The sequence below is a fragment of the Alosa pseudoharengus genome, unplaced genomic scaffold (assembly GCF_046254945.1).
Source record: "Alosa pseudoharengus isolate Yale_2024_CS ecotype anadromous, Long Island Sound unplaced genomic scaffold, YU_APseudo_1.1 YU_APseudo_1.1_scf_9, whole genome shotgun sequence".
NCBI lineage: Eukaryota > Metazoa > Chordata > Actinopteri > Clupeiformes > Clupeidae > Alosa > Alosa pseudoharengus.
This window is the reverse complement of record NW_027468881.1, coordinates 11,473,230-11,496,117: the sequence shown is the minus strand read 5'-3', so window position 1 is coordinate 11,496,117 and position 22,888 is coordinate 11,473,230. Positions and strand designations below refer to the sequence as shown.

The following is a 22,888-nucleotide window of genomic DNA, read 5'->3' as shown; positions in this document are numbered from 1 at the left end:
ACCATGGAAATTAGTGGACGGCAATTGTTTTAGTCGACGAGTCGTTTTACTATCGACTGCCTATTTATTTGAAGTCTCCCGTCTCGGCTCACGGTAATGTTATTAACCATTTCCTGTGTACAATGACTGTCACAGGAAAACAACTTACTGCACAACGAAGAGCAGGAACTCGGCCACGTCCTCAATGTAAAACTCAGGCAGCGCTGCAAAGCTCTTGGGAATCTCTGGGTTGAGAGGCAGCGTCATGCTGGAGCAGACAGGATGGGAACAGGATTTAGCCAGTGCCACACATGACTAGGATATATACACGTTTGCAGATGTAAATTAGCCCAAAGCTAACTCTGGTGCAATGCATCAAATGGTTAGATTTAATAAAAAAAATGTATTAAATAAATAAAATAAATTTTATGTTTTAATTGCACACGGTCCCTTACAAATAAAATTGAAATTGAATTGAATTGAAAATGGACGAGCGCCATAGGAAAGCACAGAGAGGTGTTGCACTGGCAGCAGAGGTGGTACGCACTTGGGGTAGGCAGGGTCCACCAGACGCAGGATGAGCTGAATCACCATGCTGTAGAACTGCAGGCATCGGCGCAGCAGATTCTCATCCAGCAGCCCGGCATCTGCACAGGCCTTGGCGCGCACCAGTTTCTGCGCAGAGAGACGGGTACACAAGCATGTTCAAACAACTAAAGAACCACGCTGAACACGCAGTTGAGTTATACCATAAGCAAATGTAGATAACTTTTAATAAAGAAACAAGAAAGAAACTCTTTGGCCAACCTTAAGCTGGGTTTTGCATCTCTTCAGCATCTCCCTGTGGCGACTGGCCAGGGGTAAGTCCTTCCATTGGCTCTCACTGTTTTTCAGCTCCTCAACCGTCCTGTAACACACACACATTCTTACTTTCAGAACCCTGGGGACATTCTATCACACCGAGTGTGTGGCTGAAAACCCACCCAGCTCACACGTCTCAAAGAGAAGTCATTAGCTTTGTGTGGGGTTTGTTTGGCTTGAGTGCATTTGCCATTTCAGACACCAGGGGGCCCTAGTGGCTCTAGAGAGCAAGCTGCATAATGAGTGGGCAAGAAGAGGGGAAAAAAAAAAAAAAGAAAAGGGAAAAACATGTCCAGAAATCTGAACGCTTCTTTCTCCTCTCCTCTCCTCCTGGGGCCAGTGTTGTGGAGCGGAGGACTTGAACGGCTGCCACTAATGCAGCGCTAACCCATATAAGCTGTTATTTCAGGAGACGTCTGGACACAATGCTACATTAACGGAGCCCTAAGGAGAAGAGTAATAAGGAAAAAATAATACATCCTCTCTCTCCACTACAGCAAAAGGAGGGGGGGGGGGGGGGGTACGGGGGACTTCAGGGGAGTCCATTTGCTATGGGAGTACCACAGGCAATCGTATTACATGGCCCAAGCTTTGTGCGGTCTATTTTATGAAGCAAGCCTTCAGGACTACCCTAATGAGAACAATGGTTGTACATTCGCTCAGGCAAAGCACAACCTCATAGACATGGCCATTAGCTTTTGTAGTGCGCAAGTACTACAAACAAATGAGACTCTTACGACTTTGTGTTCAGTCAAGACAGCCATAGTGTACACAATACTAAACAAGAACTTTCACTTTTAAGTGAGCATCACCCAGAGAGGCTGTGTGTTTAAGGCACTGAGTGGCGCGGAAGATGTAGTGGATGAGCACACCGTGTAATTCTCCTGGCTAATCTGGTCATTGTGTTACCAGAGTGCCCCACTGATCTGGAGCAAGCAAATAATCCCCTTTGATCGAAAAGCTGCCCGACAACCTTCACATTGTCCCCACAATGTGGATTAAATAACAAACAGTGGCCATCTTTTGAGATTTACAGAGAGCCATATCAAAACCATCTCCGTACGACTTTTCTCTTCTAAATGTGCAGCTGTAATGTGATATACAGACAGGAGTTGCCTTCGGGGCAGAGTGTGTGTGTGTGTGTGTGTGTGTGTGTGTGTGTGTGTGTGTGTGTGTGTGTGTGTGTACCTGTTCAGGTCCCGGATGGCTCGGAGCCTGCGGATGTAGCGCCTGCAGCCGGGCAGGATGGACAGGTGATGCGTGTGCAGCGTCAGGAAGAAACACTCCGTGGGGAACTTTGGCTCCGAGAACTTGGACGGGTTCTCATCTGTGAACGCCACACCAGACAAGCAAGGCTTTCACAGCAAATCCAACAGGAAGAGAATATTTCAGAAATACAAGGACAGTACACGGCCCTCTCAGTTACTCAGTGACAAGGCAAGTGTGCTTTTCAGGGAGGCAAGGTCAGTATTTGGTTGCAAATATATTAGCAAGACCAATAATGCCGCAGGCAAATTGATTTCTTTTAAAGCTGTTGAGAGAACAGCCTTCATTTAAAACTGACGGCCAGGAACATTGAGCAAATATCTTCTGGGAAGCAATTGTTTTTGGTTTTGTTTTGTTATTTTTACAGAAAAATGAAACCGTGCAACACATCTATACACACACACACACACTCTATCTGCTGAGCACTGCAACCTATTCACAAAGAGTCCACAACTCTGGCTAAAGGTTTCGGACATTTGAGCTCAACGGTCAATCAATTTACAGCCCACACTTCATCGCTCTTAAAGCAGTGTGTTAATTTGCTGGAGGTGTTCGTGGCAGTACTTCCTTGAGTCTCTATATTTCTCTCCCATTTGCAGAGCCAGGGCTGTCTACAGAGTCCACCCTGAACACACAGCTGATGGAGCGTGAGAAGCCGTGAACTGAACGAGTCAAATACTGCATGGGGATCACAATGACGGGCAGTATCTTAGTATCTTACGTATTCATTTGGCTGAGACTTTTATCCGAAGTGACTTAGCCAAATGAATACGTAAGATATTACATTACATCAATTCTTACAAGGGCCAGTTTCGCCAGAGCATCTCAGGGTTAGAGGAGAATTTCCATGATTATGCCCCCCAGACTGTAGCATTGTAGCTGCCTGGCTGCTCTAGCTGTTGGCTGCAGCAACTCGAGCTAGGTAGCACAGGTTTTTTTTGTACCGACAGTACACGGTGACCTCGAGAAACAGAGATCTATGTGAAATATGGCCGGAATTCTTGCTCAAGGACACGACAGTGGCAGCCGGGAATTGAACCCTCAACTCTTCTGGCTACTGCTTGCTAGCCCAGTTCCTTAGCCACTATGCTGCCACTATGCCAACCCCCCCCCCCCCCATCATCATCATCATCATCAGCATCTGCACTACGTGTGGTGGCTGTGTTACTCACGCAGCTCGCCCAGCCAGCCCTTCAGCTCCTCCATGGTGGCCTTGAGCCGGGTCTCCTCGGTGCTGACCTGCAGGCGACACTTGGGGTGGAAGATGTAGAAGGGGTCCACCGTCTCCAGCTTGATCTTCATGCTCAGCTGCTGCAGCACCCACAGGAAGTTCAACATGAAGCCATCCGTGGAGACCAGCTTGTCGTCCGTCTGCGGGGGTGGGGGGCAGAGAATGAGTGAAAAGCTCATCTCAGTACATCGGTCAACAGTGTGACGGTTAAGGCCCACACACTACATGCACCATCATGTACAGGTCTCTTTCCTATACTACACATAGCATATTCACATACTAAATATGTCCTTCCAGACAACCAAATAAACCAATTTAATCAAATCTGATCAAAATATGCGTTGAAAAGTACTGTTTGACTTGAGACTTGACTGTGAAAAGACCTGCTGTTTGCAGACCTGCGAACCTTGAAGAATTCTTAAGAGTAGCACTTCGAGCCGAGAAAGAAAGAATTGCAGATTTATTTTGTAAAGAAATACATCCATCACCCATGTTATGCCAACATACCTAATTCACCTGGATGTAGGCTACAGTAGATAGAGGCTTATGGACATCTGCTGTTGTCAGTGTGTAGTCTATCCCTTTACTCACAATAACCTACATGTTTTGTTTATTTGTAAAAAAAAAAAAAACCCATTCATTGTTCAATTATTACCTGCTGACTAATGCAAACTACTGATTGCTTTTAAAGAATTTCACTTGCACGTGTCCTCAAGTTTCTTTCAGATCGCGGTGACTTTCTGCCATCTGTGAGGCTGCAATGATTAGGCCTACATTATCCCAACTACAGTGATAGGTGCGCGATCTCCATCTGTAAGCCTATCATTTGTTCTCACTTGTATTCACGCTAATAATCAAGAAGAAGGGTCCATATGCTCCAAAGAAAAAAACAAATTGAACACTCATTAATGAACAGCTCAAAATATTTCGCCTTGATCCACTTTCAGACTCGTTGTTAATGGCTGCATTTTGCCTTGGAAAGGTCCGCGCTCCATTAGCGCCTTAGTTATGAAAACTTTAACCATCAGCGACACATTGAAAATATGCTAACTGAGTAATAACTTTCCAAGACATAGTCAAACTATTAGGCCTAGGAGAATTTACAATCGCACTCAGTGGAATATTTTCAGTTTCACAGCAAAACGGCAGCTAGGGGAACGCGAATTTGCGAGTGACCACTTGTTAAACTCACCTCATCAAGTCTTTCATTTAACCCACCGTTGGCTAAAGAAAAAAATAACATAAAGGCCACTATGCTTTGCATGTCATTCTCACTTGTCACTTTCTCTCTGTATCTCATCGTCGCATGAAATATATTAGCGGGAGATTCACATGCACAAGGAGCTTTCCGGAGAAGTTGGATGTCTGCTCGTTTTGCATAGTTTTAAGTAAAAAATCGTAGCGGCGTATTTTGATGTGAAAATGCGTGGTTGCTACGCAAAATGCGTACAGGTCTGTGTTTGCAGGTCTGTGTTTGCAGGTCTGTGTTTGCAGGTCTGTGTTTGCGAAAAGTGTTGACATTGAGAACGCTGTGATAAATGTGAGAGCCAATGAGTGCGAGCACTCCGCTGCCCACCTGCATCTGGGCCTTCTTCACATTGCGGTTGACCAGAGCAGCCATGTAGCTGAGGGCGGCCTCCCTCGTCTCCCCATTCAGCAGGATGTTGTGGAGGATCTTAAAAAGGTCTCCCTGACGTCCAGAAGTAGGAAGGGAAAAAAAAAACACACACACAGCACATTTATTTTACAATTACCAGGCATCGTGTAGGAGTCAAAGATCATGTATTAAATATAAAACAAACACAAAACCTGTTTGCTGCAGGGAGTGATAATGTATTACTACTGAAAGTTTCAAACGGGTGAAGGAGGACAAGGGATCAGCTGATTTACTTTCACTACTCCAGAGAGCTCATTAAAAGCCTTAGTCAGAAGATGAGTGTCTAAGAGGGAGAGTGCATGGGTAGGGTACACATATGCAGAGTAGTGTGTGCGTGTGCGTGTGCGTGCGTGCGTGCGTGCGTGCGTGCGTGCGTGCGTCTGTTGCAGGGCGTACCCGGGCGGACTCCAGATAATGCTGCAGGGACTGACTGACCACACGCGTGTTCTCCATCGTAATGGCAGGGCCTGAGAAGTACTTATCCCCCACTTTGGTCTGTAACAGAAGGGAGTCATACACACACAGGATGTGAACAGACAAGTCATTTGCACCTTCTGCACGAGAGCATACAACTTAAAGGACAACTCTGGTCTAAGAACAACAAATTCTATTTTTGAATGATTAAGAGTGTAAACTTTCATGGGGAACCAAAACAATGTTAATCGGCGTAGTTTTGAGAAAGACCATAGTGATAGGGGGGAAGCTTGTTACTTGAAGCCGCTGATAAGGCTAGCAAGATGGCGGCGAGGTTGAATTTAGACTGTAGGTTGTTCTTGAAATGAAAGTTGTCCTTTAAAGGAAAGATATAGAGTAAGAGTAACTCACGTCATCCTCTGCAAACACAGACAGGCTGAAGAATGTTCCAAGGAAGGACAGTCTCTGGACCTCTCGACCCCCAGCAGGACTCAATGGCTCCGGACACCACAGTGGTAGAGTGGTGATCTGTGACACACACACACACACACACACACACACACACACACACACACACACACACACACACACACACACACACACACACACACACACACACACACACACACACACACACACACACACACACACACACACACACACACACACAAATGTAAAGATTCACCTGTGCGCTATTATCTCCACCCAAAATGATGACCACAGATGAGTGCAGTTTCAGCTATCTTCAGTGTGTTTTTTTTGCGTTGTCAGCACTCACCAAATTGCACATGGGATGAGTTTTGCCAAACTTGATTTCACAAAGCTCAGCTAACGCCTGTCGGGAAAACAAAAGATCAGATTAGAAGGGACAAGACAGATTCTCGCTCTGCTTTTTAATTCCCAAGATTTAATTTACAAAGCCCACTTATTGACATTCACAGCAGGGCTCTGGAACTTGAATGAGAATAGATAGAAGCCATCTTAGCCTATCTTTCTAATGTATCTCTTCTTTGTTCTGCTGCTTCATGGCGCTTTGAGGCATCCAAATGCTAGAATTGAATCAGGCACTGAGACGTCGGCGTGTTTCCTGAGACAACCTTCAGCATCCACACACTCACAGGTCTCACTATAGAGCGCACACACACACACACACACAGGTACCGCCTCCTCACACACACACTTATTCTCACGCCTTTACTCACAGGTGACTGCGCTCGCACCACTCGGCGCTAGACGCATAAGCACCCCTGTTGGCATGGTACCCAAAAGGAGGGGGTGTAGGGGCAGGGGGGTGGGAGAACAAGGCAGCCAATTACAGAGTGAGCGGAACAAAACAAAAAAACGTTTGCTTACCATCAGGGGGTACTTGAAGTTGTCACTGTCAAAGGAACATTCTTTTACCGCCAGGCCGAGCCCTTGGAGGATGGGCACGAAGATCTGCAGGGAGAGAGACGAATGACAAGAGAACGCGGCAGGGGAGCCGTTAGAAGGCAAGGCGGAGCAAAAGAGAAAAGGCAGACAAATCTTTCTGACTGGCACGACAAAGAGATGCTGCCCTTTCATAAGCACATCTTAAGACTTTCTAAACAGCAGGGGGCATATATAGCCTAGCGTGTTTAGCGCAAAAACAACTGACAGGAAGAATGGGAGATAAGAGGGAGAAAGAGAGGGGGGAGGCAATGAAAAAGAAAGGGAGAGGGGGATATTACTAATAAAAACCACAGCCAGAGTGTACTCCACATCACTGTACCCTTCTCTCCTTCCCTAATCTGCTGTGAGGGACACACACCTGTTTGAACACCTCCTCCTCCTGGTGAGTCATGCGGAGGAGCTCCAGGATGAAGCCGTATGGAAGGTTCCGGCACAGCATGTAAGGGACCAACAGCGACGACTGCAGCGGAGCCCTACACGGGGAAACACACACGCTGCTGTCAGGGATTCCTTTTTAAAGAGTCCCTGTGTGTACACTTGCAAACTTATAGTTTGGCTAAAAAGTGAAACATACAAACAATCACACACCGGTGCCCACTTTCTTACACACACAGGTGCAGACATATAACATTACTATAGACATAGTATTTCACATTGTATTTCTCATAGTGTTTCTATGTCTCAAAACAAATAAAAGTTATTAAGAATATCAAAGTCTGTACAGTATTTAGGTCATTGAAAAAATCCCACATAACACCACCACATCCCCCCCCACACACACAACCCCATAAATCCCCAACAACTAAAATCCAAAGAGACTGAGAAAAAGAGCAGGTGAGTTGGAGCTGGCCCAGTGGGCTGACTCCTGGTGGCAGGTAGCGTATGTGCCCCCATGTGGAGGGGCAGCTGGGGACTGACCTGGGTTGGGTGAGGGCCCCCTGCAGCACCAAAGCAGCATGGGAAATACACTGGGAGCGAATGTTGCTGAGCAGCTGACTGACACAAGGCTGGCTGCACATCTGACGGGGCAGAGAGAGAACACACACAGACGGGCATGAGGCCAAACAGGTTCTCACACACACACACACACACACACACACACACACACACACACACACACACACACACACACACACACACACACACACACACACACACACACACACACACACAGGTTTCACTTTCAGTGGTACCATGTTATGCGTTTACTTAAACAAGACAATGGAGCATTAACATCCCTGTGACTGGCTGCACACTGAAGGGAATTGCTGTTACATTAACCAGCCATCTCTGCATATCAATTCCCCACAGCTCTCTTCCAAGTCATAAAGTTCATCACCACAGCACTTTCTACTGGAGATGTGATGTCTCCGCCATCGTTCGCTACCTTGGGGGTTTTCCTCTCCTCCATGCCCACACTGTCGAAGCGCTCGATGAGGTAGTTCAGCATCTCCGTCTCCTTGCACGCCTCGATGGTGAAGCGGTCACTGCCCGAGTCAGACACTGACGGCCCTCCTGAGGCACCCAGGCTGCAAAACAAAAAACAATAAACAAACAAACAAACAAACAAACAAACAATCTCAAACGAGCACGAGAGCAGGGGGAAAACACACAGCAGTAGCAGAAGCAGTGTATTTGGCCTCCTAGAGAGAGAAGAGAGGGAGGGAGAATGAGGGAGTGAGAGAATGAGAAAGAAGGAGAGAGGGAGAGAAAGGAAAAATGTCATCTTTTCCCTGCTGTGCCGTAAACAAATCCTCCAAAGCCTTGTTGTTGCACAACAGCCAACGATCACTGTCAGACAACTTAATTTACACTCTAAGGTTTTATAAAACCTGACTGCAATCACAGGTTTTCAACACACACCACTCTGACGCAGGGGAAATGTCGAGGCTTTCTGGAGCTGCTTTACAAGTGGAATCTGGTCTGCCTCAGCACATATCTCACACTCACACACACACACACACACACACACACACACACACACACACACACACACACACACACACACACACACACACACACACACACACACACACACACACACACACACACACACACACACACACACCGCATAAACAAAGGCACGTCAAGAATGCCTGCGGAACGGCGAGATCTTGTGACAAATGCGTGGTTAGTGGAGGATTTCACAGGCACGCTGGAAGCCTGGCCAGACAAGATGAGATGCAATGCTTCACTCCACAGCAGAGGCATACCAGACCTGCATTAGTAGTGTTACTGATCCAACAAACCCCAGCAGAATCCTGTTCTGACACCTCACAATGCACAGCTCTTCATAATACATCAGCCCATATTTGTTCATGTCCACAGCCTAATACTACAGATGTCAAATTCATAAAAATGTCATTTATTTGTATTTTTGTAATTGACATCTATGCAGATCTTTGTTCAGCATAAGACCATCCAAAAAAACTGATTTGACCATGACCATATGAAATGCAGGGGCTTTGCTAGCTTTTCAAACATGAAACAAAGTTCAACCAAACTCTTCTGAAGGCCAATGCAACAGACAAGCACCCTTGAATCTGTCCTTGGACAGAACATGTCTACCAAGGCGTCTACTTCAGCATGGAAATGCTGAAAATCTCACTCAAAGGCTCAACATATAAATACTAAAAGTCTACATAAAAATGTGGAACAGAAGAGTAGAGCATCACACTGCATACATCTGATTAGTGCACATGCATTACTATTATGCAGGGACTTCATCAAAACTAAATTACATTTCTGAAGGCCAAGGCAACAGACCCTTGCACTGGACCCATCTACCAACAGCCCACACCTACGGTTATACAAGGAACTGGACTATTTACACCCACTATCTACGTGCCTGAATGTGGAGGCTAACTATGCTGCAGACACCAGCTCTGTTAGTGGCCAGGCAGCACGCAAAAGCATGCATGGCACACACACAGGAGGGGCGACGCTCTCGGACGCGAGCAGGCAGCACCGCGCCGGTACCTGGAGCCAAACTGCACCCGAGAAAAATCCTCCTCCTCCTCTTCCAGTTCTTCATCACTGCTGTCGGGAGACACGTCGGAGAGGGCGAAGAAGAGGAGGGAGAAGGGGCTAGGTCACCAAGAGAGAGAGTGAGAAAGAGAGAAAGAGAGAGAGAGAGAGAGAAAAAAAAGAGAAAAGGGAGAGAGAGAGAGAGAGAGAGAGAGAGAAAGACAGACACGAGCAGGAGCGACAAATGACAAAAATAACAGAACAGAACAGGAGAAAGATGGAGACCCTAAATCAGACAAAAGGAAAAACAACAAGTAGGGGGAAGGAGCCAAGCATGATGGGAGATAGGAGAAGGGACTATTTCTTATGATGATGCCCTTAATACATGAAATACATTCATTACCAAATGACTATCGTAATATATCCATTTAAAATCGCTTCACAGTATTAGGCCTTATAGTGTTACTCGAATTCATCCACAAAACACTTTCACAATTTAACCAAAATTGGCCACTTTTCAAAGCATACGTGAAGTCTTAACTATTTCTGTTGTTGACAATTTTCAAATCATGCACTTAGCAAAACACCATAGGCACCTTCATAGCAGCTGTGTTAGTACTGAAGTGTTAGCTGGGGGATAATAATGTCTATGGAGCATTTCACAAATCAAGTTTTCTAAAAAATCCAGGCTGAATGTCCTGTGGAGATCCTGCTTTGTGAAAAACACCTTTAAAGGAAAAGCCATCTTACAATGTCTTCCTTTTACTTAAAGGGGAAAGGGTTAGGTATACAAGCATTAAGAATGTGTTGCCTTTTTTAAGCAAATAATCAACACTCCAGGACATCAATGGGTATTAATAATTAGGTGCAGTACACACAAGAGACTGTGTACAAATTACTCAGTCTCCATCTCTACAGATAAGCCCAAAAAGAGTGAGGGGGGGGGGGGGGGGGGGGGGTTGCTCATCAACTGGATTAGCCGTTTTAGTTGCCACTGCCTCACACAGCACATACAAATCAGGTGGTACCTAGAGGGCATCCTGGCAGCAAGGGCAGTCCGTCTAGCCCTGGCACTGGGGGAGCTGGGTGGCGGCAGGGGCAGGGGCATGGAGCCCGGTTGCCACTGGCGGGGGGAACTGAGGGAGGCCGTCAGCGGGCTCGGGCTGAAGGACGGGCCCTGCCCCGTGGACGTGGACCTGGGGCTGGGGCTGGGGCTGGGGGGCAGGGCGGAGGCCGAGCCCCAGGGGGAGCTGAGGGAGTAGGGCCGGTATCGCTGGGAGATGGGCAGCGGGGAGGTGGGGGAGCCCAGGGCTGCTGGGCGGAGTGGTGGCGGGTCGGTGGGGGAGAGAGGGGTGGTGGGAGTGGTGGAGGTGGACGACGGAGCACTCATTCGGGCTGGGTTCAGGGCTAGAGGGTGGGGACTACACCCATACAGACTGGAAAACGACAGTGAAGAAGAGATTTGGCAGAAGAAAACAGAACAAACACACACATACACACAAAAAGTAGACTAACTAAAGTTTGACAAGTAAGAATAAGCCAAGAAATGGTGGTGAAAAACATCCACAAGACTGTAATGAAAGGCGAGGACAGACATAGAGAATCTGACCACAAAGGAATGTGGATGGCCAGAGAAGCCATCAGGAAAGAGACTGGGCCTGTCTGGCCAAAGATCTGCACTTGCCTGGATAGAGAGCCGGCACCGAAGGAGCCAGCACACGGCATCATGGGACTGCTGCCCTGACTGGAGGGCGGTTGCAGGGTCAGGTGGTGGTCGGGGGATTTGGCAGCGGTGATTGGCTGGGACGTGGCGGTCAGGCTGGCAAAGGGGTTGTGGTGGACCCGTGACTGAGTGGACATCATGAGAACCTCCATCAGGATTTGACCGATGAGGTCTTTGAAATCCGAGTAGACTGGGGAAAGGGTAAGGTAAAGACAAAACAGGGTATAGAGCAAAAGCATCACAAATTCTTTCCAGCGGCCTGCTACACGGGTGTCAAACAGGACCATCCAGTGTATCAGACACATCTATGTAAACAATCTTCTGGTTTAGCAGTTCTGGTTTGTACATCCCAAACATCCCATTTCCCAAATTTCACATAGGCTTGATGTTTGAAATTGGCCTATAAGACCATCAAATGCATCAGTGGAAAGCAAGTAGTTGATTTTCTCTGCCCGTTCGTGTCCCCTGTCTCACCATCTTTTGGGTTCTTCTGCTGGAACTCAGCGGCCAGGGCTGGGAGGAAGATGACGTCGCGGTCCTGCTCCTTCCAGGACACGCGCAGGATCTTACAGATCAGCTGCAGGGCCTGCTCCTCCGACACATCAGAGTTAGAGGAGGACTCCTGAAAAGGGTGGGGGTGGGGGTGGTACACACGTACACACACACACACACACACACACACACACACACACACACAGACAGACACACACACACACACTATTAGTCGTTGCGCTTGATTCACAATACTGGCTGTGGCTGTTTAGGCTCCAGCGTATGGACAGAGGGGTGGTGTTGACAGGGTGCAATTTATGAGGCTGACATTTACGCTGGTGTCCAGAAGCCAACAGCGGATTGGTTCAATCTTTAATATGAACAGCTGTGCTCAGGCACAGTCAACAAGCAGGAGAGTGAGGCAAGACTCATGCCGATGCTGTACACGACATGTACAGGACTACCTGCATCAGGATTTCATAAAATGATCCTTAAAATGAATGGTTTTCTGTATGATAATGGTGCTGAGTGCTTAGCGTTTTCTTTGAAACAATGGCCAGATGACAAAATCACATGGGATTAGTGTGTTTCCCCTCACTGTGTGTTCACTGTGTGCTGAGTGTGTTTCACTAATTCACGGATTGGGATAAATGCAGAGACCAAATTTCCCTCACGGGATCAAAAGAGTATATACTTACTTATACTTATGTCAGCTATACCATCAAAGTGTTACTTTAATCAGTATCGGCAGGAAATTACATAATACAACATGTTAAAGTAAATCCTGCATGCTCTCCCAGATAGGAAACCTCTGTCATGCATATTGGCTATCCAAGCCTTAAGCTCAGAGCACCATTCTGAATGTCTTTAAGGACCTTCCCACCAGAGTATTGTTATACCAAGCTAAATGTATCAGACTGATTCAAAAATCAGTGGATCAGTGTTTTGGTACTGTGTTTCACTAGTGTGAAAGGTAGCTGATACGTATACACTGATAGCTGACACTTATGCTACTGCATGTGCCTTTCAGATCATTTTTAATCCACTCTCAATTTTGGGGAAATGTGCATAGCGGTATTTGAGAAGGCTAGTCAGTCAACTAACTCTTTATGCCATATAATCAAATAGAACAGAAACATTCTAAATGATATACATTATCATTCTTAAAAAAAACTAAAGAGTAACCAAAGTACTCCACTGATTATTTAACACTCTGCTTTCTTTGAAGCTTTGGTGAATCTGTGGTAAAGGGGTGTCAACCTTCTCAGAGAGGTTCCTCTTCTCTCGGCGATCACTGTCTTCCACCTCCATGTTCTCAATTCCTGAGTCCACATCCACCTGGGACATGCTGGCAGAGGCAGGGACAGACACGAGGAGAGGGCAAGTTAGGACACATTAGCACTCGAAGAAAACAAACACTTGTGCATTCACCCAAGAGCTCATCTCATCACCACTAAAATGCAACTGTTGCCACAACATGTGCATTCCAAGGATGATGTTTTTATTTAGTTTTTCCCTTTATTGTTGTATTTTTTTTTGCTGAACCGTTATCTTGTCCTATCTCCCATCTCCCTGTCCTTCACATTTTAGTATCGTAATATCGGTGGGGGGGGGTTCTCCCTGCCTTGCCTCCCACTGAAACCACATCATTTGGGCCTGTAGCTGCTTACCTCTTTTCACAGGAGGCAGTGTCAATGTCCATGCTTTGGGATCGGGACAAGGTCTGTGACTGGGTTTCCAGGCTGTTGGAGGGAGAGCTGGAGAGAGAGCTGACCCCCTCGCTGCTCTGGCTACGATACGCCACCCCTGTGAGAATGCATGTGCACACACACACACACACAGTGAAGTCCTCTTACACACTAGCCAGGTATTCATAATATTTAATTTTATTAGCTTTTCACTATTGCAAGTGTATAAAAAGAAGAATAATACACTGTGGTGATTTTCATAAACAAGTGAGTTGCACAAGACCAGGGTCACAACATCCCACAAGCGTAACATATCCATGTCTAGAGGTATCCAACTAATATAAATAAATATAGCTGGATTCTGGGCACATGATCAAGATTTCACACATAAGACAGTTACCGTGTTACATGAAAATTATCTACACATTCTTTGAGAGCGGGAGATTTTCTACAAGCCACCTGGCAACCTCCAAGACAATAAAAGCAGGTCTTGTTTGCTTAGAATACACACTGACAAGTCCAGAGGCCATCTGAGCACAGTGACCTGATATCCCAGAGAAACAAGGGCATCTAAATGCATCTAACGGCTAAGTAGCCCCAATCGATCCTAAGTGTATTTTTAGCTGCTTTGAGTGAATGGCTTTCTATCCTCAACAACAACAACAACATCCCAAAAAGCATTGACTGTCTTTGCAGCTGTGCCATCCCCATTTGTTTATTAGCCAACGGATTTCTAAACATTAAACACTCTGGTTTTTCTCGCTAGCCTACTCCTGCCCCAACTCTCTGATCATCTGTTCTAGAAAATGTTAAATCCTTTTCCACAATAGCATTCAATTGTTCCTACTGCCCCAGCATATAACCCCCCTGCATATAACCCAGCGTTTTCTAGAAATCTCTTGAGCTCTTCTATGAGTGGAGTTCACAGGGCAATAAAAAAGCAGAACAGGCTCTATTGTCCTAGTGTAGATTCTAGAGAAGCGCAGCCAGTGATGCTTTTTTTTTAGAACTACACAGTCATGAAGCCTGATGTAAAGTGTGGACTGTACAGATCAACTACACAAACAAGCTAAAAGAACTGGTAGACCTGCACCATGGGATGTTTTAGATGCCTGTGCAAAAGCATCACACACTATTATGCACATTGAAGTTTATTTGTTGCTCTACCTCTACTCAAAAGCTCAAAGCTACTATTTGAAAAGACTATTCTGTAGATAACTTGTCACTCTGTCAAACACTGAGTAAAGACTCTCATAACTAGTCTGAATAAACGTATAAAACAGGTGTTACTATTAGGTCAAAGAGCAAGAGCCACAAACCTATGCTACAGATATGAGCTTCAACTGAAAGCCTTACTATGACAGGTCTGATCAACATTCTACAATTAGACATGTGAGAAACTAGGTCCAGTTCATTCAATCGACCTACACTGAACTATGCACCGGCACGAGAGAGAAAGAAAGAAAGAAAGAGAGAGAGAGAGGTGCTAAGCCTGGTACAGTATGACTCTGCACTTTCCCTTCAGAGAGACGACACAGTCATCCTTCACCAGAGGGACGCAGCAGGTAACCTCTGCTTCAGCTGAGAGCTGATAACATCTTCTGCCTACGGAATTTCCCCACATGCGCTTTGCTCATCTGGTCCTGTAAGCGTCTATGTAAACACGATACTTCTGTAGCAAAGAAGCAGGCAAGGCCAGCGGCTCCGATATGAAACCCTGTGTCAGCTTTTTGATCTCTTATGCCTGATTCATTAGCATCCTAGGGTCTCTCCACCATCTCTGCTCACAACAGAGGTGAAGACACTGTAGCGAGACATTAGAGCTGAATAGATCATTTACTTAAGTAGACAGTAAATCACATATTTGAAAAGCAGTTTTGCTCTGTGTGTGGGATGGGGAAAAGAGAGGATGACGTCAAATGGTGAATTGGCTACTCTGACGATCACATTTGATACAGAGGAAATACAATAAATTCCTGGAAACAAATATAACACAAATGTGAATTACGCTACTTCACATCAAAATAGACCCTTTGTTACAGATTGAACCAGAGAACTGACAGAGAAGGACAAAACCACTGAATGGGGTTTTTCCGTCATAACACATATTTCAGCTTAGGGGCCACAAAAGCAACCTGAGAGCTATGCCATAGGCATGCAAAACCAGAAAGGTGATAAGAATAAATAAACTCACTTTCAGGTAGTAGTGAAAATGTGGTTAAGAGAGTCCCACTCAAATAAAAGGGGGACATCATGACACGATTACTTACAGTTGTGCTCATAAGTTTACATACCCTGTACATACACATGCTAAAGTTCACTAAAAAGAGGAATAAAAAGAGGAATAAAAAAAAATCATCTTTTGGAAATGTATCTAAATAAATGTTCTTCCTTAAAATACAGGGGCCATAAGTATACATACCCCTATGTTAAATTCCCATAGAGGCAGGCAGATTTTGATTTTTAAAGGCCAGTTATTTCATGGATCCAGGATACTATCCTGATAAAGTTCCCTTGGCCTTTGGGGAATTAAAATAGCCCCACATCACATACCCTTCACCATAACTAGAGATTGGCATGGTGTTATTTCAGTTAGCCTAATAGCTGGTTTGATTTGCATTAAGAGATGATCTTATGGAAAGGCCAACAGTGCTGTAAGGAGTTCCTTTTAAGGAGGAACATTTATTTATTTTCAATACATTATTCATTCAAGACATTAAGATCAATTTCCAAAAGAAGATTTTCTACTCCTCTTTTTAGTCAACTTTAGCATGTGTATGTACAGGGTATGTAAACTTATGACCACAACTGTATCTATTCTAATGGTATTTCAACGGTTATCGATTAAATTCAATATGCCTACAAATATGCCAAATCTCTCCTGTGGTCTTGTTTGGTTCACTAATTTAGAAATCTGAACAGAATATAAAAGCAACATCTCTCGCCATGATCTACCAACTAGAGTGAACCAACTGCAGCACTTTACCTGAGGCCCCCATCGGGGAGGTGGCAGGGGTGGTGATGCTCTGGGTGTTCAGGCCCAGAGTATGAGAGGGAGCAGATGGCATGGGCTGCGGCGGGGGCCCCGAGGGGCCGGGCAGGGGACCCGGAGGGGTCTCTCTCTGCGGAGACGTCAGGGGCGTGCTTAGAGGGGTGCTGGGCTGAGACGTCTGCCCCCCAGCCAGCCGCGCCAACCGCCTCCTGCGGATCTGCAGAACACACAAGGACCAGTTTAGGTTAATCAGCTGCCATTTTTACCACAGCGCCACGAGAGACAGAGCCACATCTCCGGATCAATGCCCAAAACGTGACCTATTTGCTTTGTTGCTGGGGGAGAGGTAAAGGATGATCATTTTGCAAACCAGAACCTGCTTTCAATTACAGAATTGGCCTATTTTTCCATACAACACGATCCTAATGTGGCAAGGTAAGAGAACAAAGTCTAAGAAGTCATTGCTCCCTTCAGCACTTGGAAAACTACATAAAAGGCCATCAGTGTTAGGGCAAAACAATAGAAAACAACATTCCTCTGCTGTTGAGGACTAAAATCCACCAAACTGCTATTTGGCCTATATTAGTAGACTACATGGTCGACTTCTGTAAAATGCTTTACATAGGAATATAAAGGTGACAGAGCAAGCATAACACTCCTCTCACGTACATTAAGCAAAAATAATAATGGTTCATAATTTCATGATAAAGAATTATCGATTCAGTAAATATGATTGTCTCCAAATTAGGCCTAATAAAGACCAAATAATGCACATTGCACCTACATCGGAAAACGAATTCACTACATTTGGATATGTCGTAAGAAAACAGACGTTTTTTTAAAAAAGGGGGGGGGGAAGAATGTCTCAGTTTAAGCTTTTATTTAGATGAGAAAATATTGCGACTCTACATCTGCACGGGAGTATTTTAGTTCACGAGAAGGTGAATATTTCAAGCGACGTGCAGAATTTGTAAACCCTCAGAGTGTGTAATCGTGATAACATTTTCGTATGGAACAAATCACAGTTAAATTGTTTATTGGGAAATAATAGGCTACAGTTCATAGCTTGTCAATCGTGAAATGTCCTATCAAACGACACAACAATTCTTAGAAATCTGGCTAACTTGCCTAGCTTGCTCGCAGGCAAACATATTTTGGTTCCTAAGCAAATGTGACTAAGAAAATACATGGCAGCTGAAAATGCTCCCCCATCATTTTTTTTAGAGAATCTGACTCCACGAAGAATACATTTACCCAGTAGCCGACCAAAATGCAACAAAGATCGACTTGTTTATTTGTCTCTTGGCGTTGGCTAGCATAGCTCGATAGCTATGACCAATTCATGGGCAACAAACGTTAGGAAGCACAGAGCTATGTAATATGCAACTTAACGAGGGTTTAAAACGACATTATACTGCTATTACATGATTTTGCCATATGGTGTATCATATCATCTAATAACTTCCTAAATCCTACTATGAATACTCTCGTATTTCACCTCGAACTCAAACACAGAGCATTTTAGCTGGCTAACTTAGCCTTCGGCTAAAAGCTACTGTCTCATGCTAGTAAGCTAACGTTAGCTTACAGAGAATACCAATGCCTCGACTGAGGAAAAGGTGACAATGACATGCAATCAAACCCAGAGCGTTGTGAAAGCAATTAGTATACAACCGGGGCTAGATAAATATACTCTTTCTCAAATAAAATAAACAATCAGGAGAGAAACAAGAGTGACCTTACCTCGTCGGCACTGAGCTCTTCCATCGTCTTTCTTTTAATTTTAGCTAAATAATTTTGCTAGCCTGCCAGCTAGCTATCTTATAATGGCCAAAAGTGCATAGTCCACTAAGTCAAACAAAGAGCAATAACGTTAAACCTTGATTGTCTTGTTATAATGTTTAAAATAAATGGAGAGACACATGTACAGTTTCCTTCTTGAGATGCTTTCCTAACCGAATTCTGTGAAGAATGAAACAAACACAAAAGTATTATTCGTCAAAGCCAGTCAAAACACCATCGCGGCCATTTTGGATATCAGATCACGTGACATGGGACAGATTTTAAGATGCGGCAGTCCACTGAGGTCATCTGAGAGGTTGGCCTAAAATGATTGCTACATATTTGGCTACATGATCATACACGTAGCCTATGTGCTTTTATGCCATACAGTGATTATACAGAGATCATTTTGTTGGCTGTTTAGTTTTTCCTCGAGCATATGCCAACAGAAAATGGCAATGCAATGTTTCATCAAGATTTGTGTTGATAAAGTTCTGTCATTAGTCTCTGTGTGTGTGTGTGTGTGTGTGTGTGTGTGTGTGCGTGCGTGCATGCGTGTGTATTTGTGTGCAGGCCCTTCTGACTAGTTCAATGGTTACTTAGAATATAGCCTACATACTGCAAAACAACCTAATTAATTTGCTAAAGCAAAGCGACCCATGACCAATTCTAATGGGCTATGCACCAGCTCTGCAAACACTGTGTTTTTTATGTGACACAAAACAAGGCCAATGCAGTCTGTATTCTCAGTAAGTAACCATAACATCAATTATGTGAAATTATTTGAACTAAATGTTTTGATGAATTACATTTAGCCTACTTCTCAAACAATGAAATCAAGAAATATTCAGTAAGATTCAGTAAATAGCCAAAATAGGCTAATTGTCAATTATCTAAGACTTAGGCATATTAAGCCATTCTCTGGCACAAGTGAACCCTGCTGGTCAGGGTTTACCTCCTAGTCCATTGGTATGAAAACGTAAATATACTGGATACCACTCAGACTTCACCGACTGTGAGTGCATATATGAGAATGGGAGTCATAACTATTTGTGTGTGTGTGTGTGAGAGAGAGAGAGAGAGAGAGAGAAAATGTATGAGGGTTCTTTGATAAAATATTAAATACCATGTCATCTGCAAGTATGATCAACTAAATTCCACTTTATTATATACACAGAGGGACTTTATATAAAACAAAGATCTGTTCAATATCACATGAGAGATGGGTCTCATCCAAACAACTCAAAAAAACAAATCTCAAACAAACTGCCAAATATTGTCTGTGGCTCAAGTGGGCAGCTTATCACAATGATAATTATCTGTTTAAGGGGATGGTGTTATTATTCCACTAACTCAGCTCACAGCAGCAGTGATAGGCTACATTAAGCACTTTCTGCCCCCTTGAGGTCAGTGAGTGTAAATCTTATCCCGATGGCACATGTACCAGAGACTTTCTAATGAGGAGGCACAGCACTCAAAAAGTCCTCCATAGAAATGCATGGGGTTAGTTTGTAACGCCAATATGGCTGTTGTCTACACATATCCCACCCCTTCCTTGGCAAAACGTTGACATGTGAATACATTGAGCCAATCATATGGTGTGTTGTGAAGACATCGTGCCAATCATGTGTTGTGAACTCGCCGCTGGAGCATAATTGGTGTCGTGAAGCTTTGCTGCACGCGCATTTCTGCTGAATAGGATGCCCTGAGTGCCCAAAAAGCGTTGCAATATGGCCGCCGAGTGGAGGGACTTGCCTGTACTCACAAGATATGATCAGTGCCTGATATTATCACTTATAAGTAGGTACAGCAGTGTGCTTCCTGTCTCTGAAACACCTTGGATAGAAAACATTAAGTTCACACCTCCATTTACATCCTCAGCCTATTGTATGGATTTAAATAACAGAGTTGTTTTTTTTTATCAATATTCTCCCTGTGGAAGGGCATTCCTTTTGAAAACTTGTTTGCAGACCTCATTCTCACAGTACAGCTCCTAGTAGAGAACCAGAAAGGGAAAATATTTTGGTATTGTTTTCATCAGAAGACAAGTGTGTATACAAGGAAGCAATAACAAGATAAGATGTTATGTTGTGTATACCAGGTGTAATTTATCGTCCTCAATCCAGTGGGTCCAGCCACGGGTTTTCTTCTCTCCCTCCTAAGTGCAGAACAGTCTATTCCCTTGCCATGTCACCAGTGACTGCAAAGTACAGAGATTATCATGATTATCTTGGTTTGAATGAAATTATTAAATCATGCATGCAAAAAAAAGAACCGAACAAATAAGAAAGGATATTCATTGCACCTTGCAGCATCTATTGTCCAAGCCTTTGGTGAATTCTTCAAATTCTTAGCCCACTCTGAACGAGAATGTGTAGTTTCTGAAGGTGGTGAGGGTCTTGATAATGTAGACCTCCTCCTTCTGCTCTATTACTTTCCTCTGTTTTAGTCTCAAGGCGATTTTGCGCATGGCGATGCCAATCCCTGTGGGAAGAGGTACCGTTAAAACCAGAGCAAAGGACACAAATCCTTTACCCTTGTACCTACAAACTGATAAATGAAGAAACTTCCCAACACCACAAGCTGAAACTTAATCTCAATCATGATTTTTTTAAAGTCACTTATATGCATTGCATTGCATCCATCATTCGGATGGACTGAGGGATTCTTCCAGGCCTATTTGGTTGTAATTTCATAATACTCAACAATAGTATTGCCATAGTAAAAAAAAAAAACAATGTACAGTTGTTGTACAAGCTGTAATGTTCCGGAACATCTCCACAATTGATTTATAAGGAAAGAAAAACATTGTACGGTAATTGTGACGATGACAGTTGATGCTAATCTGGACTGCCTATACACTATTTCTGTTACTCACAATAATTTACACACGTCACACATGTCCTTCTAGGATAACATAAATATGCTTTTAGACTTATTTATGATGTAATTGTGAAAGTTAGATTAAAATGTGAAATTTATAGTGCATAGTGCACATCTACTCAACATATCAAATAATGCATTTGTTAATGTAACTTTTTTATTTATTTTTTACCAATGCCACATTTTGCATAGTAAATCCGAAGACAATGTGGCTGAGAATTTGTTTCTGTTCATTCTACTTTATACTAATGTATCAGGTAAACACATAATATATGCAAAACAAATTGTGCTCCAACATGATTTTACTCTCTTTACAAATTAAGCACGAAAACTATACTCACCCAATGCGATCATGTATCCATCAAAGTTGACATTGCTAATCAACTCCCAGGTCCCGCAAAGAATAGCTGGCATTTTTAATAAAATGTGTGCACAGGGGTAATCGAGACCACCACCTTACTAGATTATTGCTGAATCTGATTCTCACTTTCAGTGTAAAGCCTTATCTTCACCTAAGTGGGAGGTGCTTTGGATGGATTTATTGACACTGGTGGCTGTGGCCCCTGTCCAGGTGAACTTTTTTTACAAACAGGAAAAAAACTTGTCTGACTTGTCTATGAACTGTTGTCAAGAAACATACGAATAGGAATATAGGAATCTTGCAAAGCATCTATATATGTACCCTGAGTAGAATGTTTTTTTTTTTTTTTTGTGACTTTGCATTTCTTTAAAGCGAAAACGCCAAATTTGCTTTCAGCTAATCTCAAAACTTGTAAGTTGACAAAAACTTGTTTTTGGCACACATGCTAACAACATGGTCTGACAGACCTGGCTAGCTCTAAATGAAAGATGTGTTTTTTTTTCCTGCAGATAAAGAAGTATAAGAATGGAATGAAATCTGTCAGCAACAAGCACAGGTCAAACAGCAACAAGCAATCTGGCTAGATGGGTCTTGTCACCTGCAGTGACAGGTGTGGAAAAATACAAGCACAGCACAACACCCAAACATCCAGGGAAGCTGTTGTGAAATCTACCATTATCTTCAGTGGTGTTTTACCCATGGTTGTTCTCTTGTGATCTCTTCATTTTATTCACCACCATTATGTTAGTTTCGCTCAGATAAACACATATTTTGCTAAGAGAAACACGACTGCATTTATGCAATTCGATGGAAAATGTGTATAAATGGACACTGATGAAGGGCCATTGTCTGGGGAGATCATATTTAAGTAGAACTAGATGTACCGCAGAGCGGTACAAAATATGACCGCCGCCCAGTCCAGCACATTTTTTCCACAAAAATAAATCACTCTGAAAGGCCTATATGATTCTAACTGTCTCACTAAATTGCATTATCCACACTCAATTCTCACTGGTATCTGCTAGACAACAAGTACCAAAACATGATTAGTTCATAGATTTCACATGTAAAATTCATTTTATACAACCCCACCCCCCATCTTGCCTATTCATAATTCTGAGAAATTCTTGAATTGTGTGCATGTGTGCGTGTACACGTTTA

General features: G+C 43.9%; 2 protein-coding genes across 3 annotated transcripts in view; both read right to left on the bottom strand.

Moving 5' to 3' along the window:
* Window positions 1-18,736, bottom strand: part of ube4b (ubiquitination factor E4B, UFD2 homolog (S. cerevisiae)) — a 28,249-nt gene extending 9,513 nt beyond the window's left edge. Inside the window, exons 1-20 of one of the 2 annotated variants that reach the window (XM_076277452.1) lie at window positions 18,445-18,736; window positions 16,696-16,918; window positions 13,692-13,827; window positions 13,282-13,369; window positions 12,004-12,151; window positions 11,491-11,719; window positions 10,835-11,242; window positions 8,227-8,368; window positions 7,758-7,858; window positions 7,198-7,312; window positions 6,762-6,845; window positions 6,187-6,243; window positions 5,820-5,936; window positions 5,391-5,489; window positions 4,914-5,027; window positions 3,279-3,477; window positions 2,029-2,167; window positions 787-886; window positions 527-654; window positions 149-247 (exon numbers count right to left, since the gene is read on the bottom strand). In XM_076277452.1, the coding sequence (XP_076133567.1) occupies window positions 149-247; window positions 527-654; window positions 787-886; window positions 2,029-2,167; window positions 3,279-3,477; window positions 4,914-5,027; window positions 5,391-5,489; window positions 5,820-5,936; window positions 6,187-6,243; window positions 6,762-6,845; window positions 7,198-7,312; window positions 7,758-7,858; window positions 8,227-8,368; window positions 10,835-11,242; window positions 11,491-11,719; window positions 12,004-12,151; window positions 13,282-13,369; window positions 13,692-13,827; window positions 16,696-16,918; window positions 18,445-18,468 (2,750 nt within the window). In that variant the 5' untranslated portion in view covers window positions 18,469-18,736. The remainder of the gene's footprint in view (window positions 1-148; window positions 248-526; window positions 655-786; window positions 887-2,028; window positions 2,168-3,278; window positions 3,478-4,913; window positions 5,028-5,390; window positions 5,490-5,819; window positions 5,937-6,186; window positions 6,244-6,761; window positions 6,846-7,197; window positions 7,313-7,757; window positions 7,859-8,226; window positions 8,369-10,834; window positions 11,243-11,490; window positions 11,720-12,003; window positions 12,152-13,281; window positions 13,370-13,691; window positions 13,828-16,695; window positions 16,919-18,444) is intronic. The other variant, XM_076277453.1, reaches the window with a different exon arrangement.
* Window positions 18,737-19,653: 917 nt separating this feature from the next.
* Window positions 19,654-22,393, bottom strand: rbp7a (retinol binding protein 7a, cellular). The gene is given in 4 exon segments (XM_076276255.1): window positions 19,654-20,476; window positions 20,582-20,683; window positions 20,789-20,967; window positions 21,708-22,393. Coding segments are annotated over 4 exon segments (426 nt in total). The 5' UTR covers window positions 21,781-22,393; the 3' UTR covers window positions 19,654-20,404.
* Window positions 22,394-22,888: the final 495 nt, after the last annotated feature.